Genomic DNA, 5,539 nt, shown 5'->3' on the forward strand with positions numbered 1-5,539 from the left:
TTTTAAAATAATAGGGTGGTTTCCGACCAAGAAAAACGAGGGTCTATTCATATTCTCTGTTCAATAGTCCCACATCGATTCTTTATATCGAGTTCATCCAGTTTATATACGCTCAGAAATTCTAATCATCAGCAAGCAATTACATGAGCTAATGGGCCAATTTAATAGAGAGACAAGCGCCAAGATCGACTGCGTGAGGAGCCGACCCGAATAGAAAATCAGAGGAATTCAGAGTGTGAGCTCAGAGACGGGGAAGCTCGAATATGCCGTGGGTATCGGTGGGATTGGCGCGAATAAAAATTCCGAGGAACGCAGAGGGAAGCGCGAGAGAAGGAAGAAGAGATTATCGGAAATTATAGAGAATCGAAGGCGGCGATCCAAGGTCGAGCACCAGAGAGATAGGGGATGCTCGGTATGTCGATGCCCTGTTGAAGGGGAGACGAGCAAGAGGAGAATCCAGAGGGATGAGAAGCGGGGCTAGCTGGAGTGAGCCGCCGAGGGGGAGAGAGAGCGGCGGTTGACAGCCATGGCTAATCGATTTCCAACGGGATTGAGCTGGAGAAAGAACGGGAGACACAGGAAGTCTTATCCCTTCGAAAATTTCTCATTTTAGTCCTTCTTTTTTCTTCTATTCTAGATTGATATCTCTATTTTTTGAAAGCGTTTTAGTTCTCATATATGTTTCTCACGCCCTAAGTCCCACCCTGCCCACATACAGCAAGCTCCACCGGTTCATATATGTCTCAGGTTGTGTATAGTATCAGCAAGCCAATTAAAAAATCAACAAGCAGTCGTACCGCTGTTTGGTTTAAAGGAGATATATGGTGTCAGATAATTAAACATGGTGAATGATTGCAGCGAGGTGCAGGGAGCTGCAGCGCATGGTCGCGCTGGTGGCAGCAGTATGCCTTTTACACGTTTGTTGAAATGTCTGTGAGAGCTAAAAAATTGTTTGTTTCAAGCTCGTTTTGTGAATAAAAAGTGCCTACTAATTTTTTAGTGGTGTTTTCATCGATGTAAACATGTTTGTGTGTTACTTATAGATAATTGTAATGCTATTTAAAAGTACACATTCTATATCGGGGAGCTACATATATTCACTGTAGGATGTACATATCCATATTCTATATCGGGAACCACACACATATTCAGTGTAGGACGTACACATCTGTTAGGGATCAAGAGCTACATGTTATTTTTCAGAAAATTCGGCAGGATATAAAATATTCAACATCACAGTGTAGCTCTCGTTTTTGGGAAGGTTTCGAAATCGTGGCGAAGAGGTAAAAAAGAGGCACCGGGAAGTGCACATCATGGTGGATGGTCCACAAATATAGGGAGGATGTCCAGAAGAATGATTAAAACATTTATCAAGAAGTACACATAAATAATATAGATAGACTGTAGCTTTAGTACCGATAAGTACATAAATCCTTCGAAGTACAAACAAAAATGGTCCGCACGAATTATACAAAACAACGACGAGATTACAAAGGTTCAATTCCTGGAAGTGGAAAAACATTTGCCGCCGCTCGCCTGAACTCAAGCGTCGTACGTTTTGTGCATTGTATAGGAGATAATTTTTGCATTTTTATACGCATATGTACATAAATTTTTAATAGTTTTCTATGACAATGCCAATGACATGTTAATCATTTAGGTCATCACTAAATAAGAGAAAGCGTGACCACTGTTCTCTATGGTGGTACAACGGAGAAGTGTCACCACAGATGATTCATTGAAGTGTTTAACTTTTTATTTTTCCGATGCAACGCACGGGCACTTTTGCTAGTACTCTAAAAGTTCATAATAACAACAAAACATTTGATCAAAGCAAAGTGCGGTTGGGCGGTCTAGTAGCACCAATCATAGATGAAGCTAATCCTTAAACTAAACTATCCGTGGTAATCATCCCCACCGCCCATAGATTCTATAGTCCGCAATTGGAGTTTGCCAATAAGTTGTTAGCACGATTTCGAGTGTATAAAAGGGGCCTAATCTGAAGGGAGTTCACTCATCAGCGTACACACAATCACACATCATCATCCAGAGCAGCAAGTTAATTAAATTAAGGGAGTGAAAGCAGGATGGTGAAACTCACATTCGGAAGCTGCGGCGACTCCTTCAGCGCCACGTCCATCAAGGCCTATGTGTCCGAGTTCATCGCCACCCTCCTCTTTGTGTTCGCTGGCGTCGGGTCCGCCATTGCCTACGGTGAGTCACGGCAATCGTTAACTGTCTGATCACTCTATTCTATTTTCCATAGTGAATCAGTATGAAATGGCAAATTGGCGTGTGTGCGTACATAGGCAAACTGACCAGTGATGGCGCTCTGGACCCCGCTGGTCTCGTGGCCATCGCGATCGCCCACGCCTTCGCCCTCTTCGTCGGCGTCGCGGTCGCCGCAAACATCTCCGGCGGGCACCTCAACCCCGCCGTGACCTTCGGCCTTGCCGTCGGCGGCAACATCACCATCCTCACCGGGATCTTCTACTGGGTCGCCCAGCTGCTCGGCTCCACCGCCGCCTGCTTCCTGCTCAAGTTCGTCACCCACGGGAAGGTCCGTACTAGTACTTGCAACACCATCACTGTACCGCCCGTTCAGCTTATGTACGTAGACTGAAAGATGAATCAATGGATTCTAAACGCATGCAGGCCATCCCGACGCACGCCGTCGCAGCCGGCATGAACGAGTTCGAGGGCGTGGTGATGGAGATCATCATCACCTTCGCGCTGGTCTACACGGTGTACGCCACGGCCGCCGATCCCAAGAAGGGCTCCCTCGGCACCATCGCCCCCATCGCCATCGGCTTCATCGTCGGCGCCAACATCCTCGCCGCCGGCCCCTTCAGCGGCGGCTCCATGAACCCCGCCCGCTCCTTCGGCCCCGCCGTCGCCGCCGGCGACTTCGCTGGAAACTGGGTCTACTGGGTCGGCCCTCTCATCGGTGGCGGCCTCGCCGGGCTCGTCTACGGGGACGTCTTCATCGCGTCCTACCAGCCAGTCGCCGACCATGACTACGCATAAATCGCATAGGTCGTCGAAGTGTCGAATGCTCCGTCTACCCGTATAAAGATATGCGCGTCGTTAAGTTGCTTGCTCTTCGTCCTGTGAAGATGCATGATGTGATCAAGGTTGTGTACGAATGTTAATTGTGTCACGGTCAAGGCACTTGTGTTTCCATTTTGATTCAACCTACTATGTAAAATGATCTGTTGTCCTCGTTTGGAAAAAAAAAAGTTCCATGAAAGAATTTGGCATTTGCAGTTGATGTCATTTGCATATGTGGGAATTGTAAAGGACTGGAACTGCTGTTAACTGCAAACACTTCCTGTGTACGGTTGTGGATCCTTCCCTCTAAACCGCACCTCCCACCAGTGGAGACAGGGCCTTCGGTCTCGGTCCGTAACAGGCTCTAGTCCCGGTTGGCCCACCGGAACTTCGCCTTTAGTCCCGACCCGGTTACCAACCGGGATGAATGGCTCTTCACGTGGCCGCGATACAGGGTTTGGGTCGGAGAACCTTTAGTCCCGACTCGTAACCCCAACCGGAACTAACTATTATTTTCAATAATTATGTTTTTTATTTTTCTATTTTTTTTGTTTTTTTGTTTTTCCTAATTGTTTGACTTGTTACTCTCTCACTTGGACCATTTTTAATACTAATTACATTTAATCTGTAGTCAAATTGTAGACTTGATCATCACATCTCGGTCGGTCACCCATCCTCACACTACTCCACCCTCAGCACACTTAACTCCTCGGTTCTTTCCTGTTGTGCTCCCGTGAATGAGATTGCACCGTGTTGTAATACTACCATATCAATCCTATTAACTCCTATACCATTGTGTCACATTTCTGTGTTTTTTTAAACAAAAATAATCTGTAAACCGTAATTGGACAAATAGTATATGCTTTATTATTAGAAAAATGTGAGGAATTTGAATACAAAATAATTATGTTTTTATTCATTTTTTATTATTATCAAATAATATATGCATTATTTATATAATATGGCCAAATAATTAATATCTTTAAATCTGTAAACTGCAATTGGACAAATAATATATGCATTATTATTAGAAAAATGAGAGGAATTTGAATATTAAATAATTATGTTTATTATTATTAAATAATATATGCATTATTCATATAATATGGCCAAGTAATTAATATCTTTAAATCTATAAATCGCAATTGGACAAATAATATATGCATTGTTATTAGAAAAATGTGAGGAATTGGAATATGAAATAATTATGTTTTTATTCATTTTATTATTATTATTATTATCAAATAATAATTGTCAAATAATTAATATCTTTAAATCTGTAAACCGCAATTGGATAAATAATGGAGTCGCTGGTCTTACTTTGTCAACGAGCATTCTGACCGTCTTGTGTTTGATATAAATTTCACCAAAAACACTAGCACAACGATTAAAAACTCCGAATTTTGTTATCAAATACAAAAACTCACTGATACGTCTCAAACGTATCAATAATTTTTTATGCTTCATGTTTGTTTTACACCTATTTATATATGCTTTGCTTTCACTTCATTGCACTTTTACATAATTTCCGGCAGTAACCTATTAACAAGATGCCACATAGTCAGTTCCTTGTTTTCTGCTATTTTTGTATTTCAGAAAAGTTGTAGAGGAAATATTCTCGAAATTGGATGAAACAAAAGCCGAAGTCAATTTTTTACTGAAACGAAGATAGAGTCCACAGGGGGGTCGAAGAGGCGCCACAGGGCGGCCACACCTGCCCTTGGCGCAGCCAAGCCTGGGCCACACCAAGGCATGGTGTGGGCCCCCAGGAACCCCACAGACCTAAATCCTCCGCCTATTTATACATCTTCTCGGGAAACCCTAGATACCCGGGCCTCCATCCACGAAAAGTTCTGTCGCGACCGCTATCGCAGAACCCATCTCGGGGGGGGGGGGGTTCTTAAGCTCTTCCTGGCACCCTGCCGGAGGGGAAAATCATCACCGGAGGCATCTACATCGCCATGCCCGCCTCCAAAGTGATGTGTGAGTAGTTCATCGCTGGACTATGGGTCCATAGGAGAAGCTAGATGGTTGTATTCTCCAATTCGTGCTTCATGTATAGATCTTGTGAGTTGCCCTACATGATCAAGATCATCCTTATGTAATCCTACATGTTGTGTTTGATGGAAGCCGATGAATATTGTATACTATGTTGATGTTGATTATATATTCATGTCATATGTTATTTGTGATTTTGCATGCTCTCCATTGCTAGTAGATACTCTGGCCAAGCATATGCTTGTGACTCCAAGAGGGGGTATTTATGCTCGATAGTAGGTTCATGTCTCTAGTAATCTGGGAGAGTGACAGTAACTTCAAAGATTGTAGATGTGTTGTTGCTACTAGCGAGAAAACAATAATGTTTTATCCAAGGGTAATTCTATTGTTTACTTTACACACATTGCTTACTGCGATAATCTGTTGCTTGCAACTTGAAAGGGGTTCGAACGATAACCGAAAGGTGGATTATTAGTCATAGACGCAGTTG

The 5,539-nt window shown here is 43.3% G+C and overlaps 1 protein-coding gene across 1 annotated transcript; it reads left to right on the forward strand.

The window, feature by feature from the left end:
• The first annotated feature begins 2,087 nt into the window (after positions 1 to 2,087).
• LOC124687464 (probable aquaporin TIP2-1) lies at positions 2,088 to 3,027 on the forward strand. The gene is made up of 3 exons (XM_047221246.1): positions 2,088 to 2,214; positions 2,310 to 2,560; positions 2,656 to 3,027. The coding sequence occupies exons 1-3, from the start codon at positions 2,088 to 2,090 to the stop codon at positions 3,025 to 3,027; spliced, it is 750 nt and encodes a 249-aa protein (XP_047077202.1).
• The last annotated feature ends 2,512 nt before the right edge of the window (positions 3,028 to 5,539 follow it).

Source organism: Lolium rigidum, chromosome 2 (genome assembly GCF_022539505.1).
Source record: "Lolium rigidum isolate FL_2022 chromosome 2, APGP_CSIRO_Lrig_0.1, whole genome shotgun sequence".
Taxonomy (NCBI): domain Eukaryota; kingdom Viridiplantae; phylum Streptophyta; class Magnoliopsida; order Poales; family Poaceae; genus Lolium; species Lolium rigidum.

Bases quoted from the DNA above. Each gene is read 5' to 3' on its own strand.
- LOC124687464 (XM_047221246.1), top strand. From the start codon at position 2,088: ATGGTGAAACTCACATTCGGAAGCTGCGGCGACTCCTTCAGCGCCACG. The intron at 2,215-2,309 runs GTGAGTCACGGC...GTGCGTACATAG, and splicing joins CGGGTCCGCCATTGCCTACG to GCAAACTGACCAGTGATGGC. The intron at 2,561-2,655 runs GTCCGTACTAGT...AAACGCATGCAG, and splicing joins AGTTCGTCACCCACGGGAAG to GCCATCCCGACGCACGCCGT.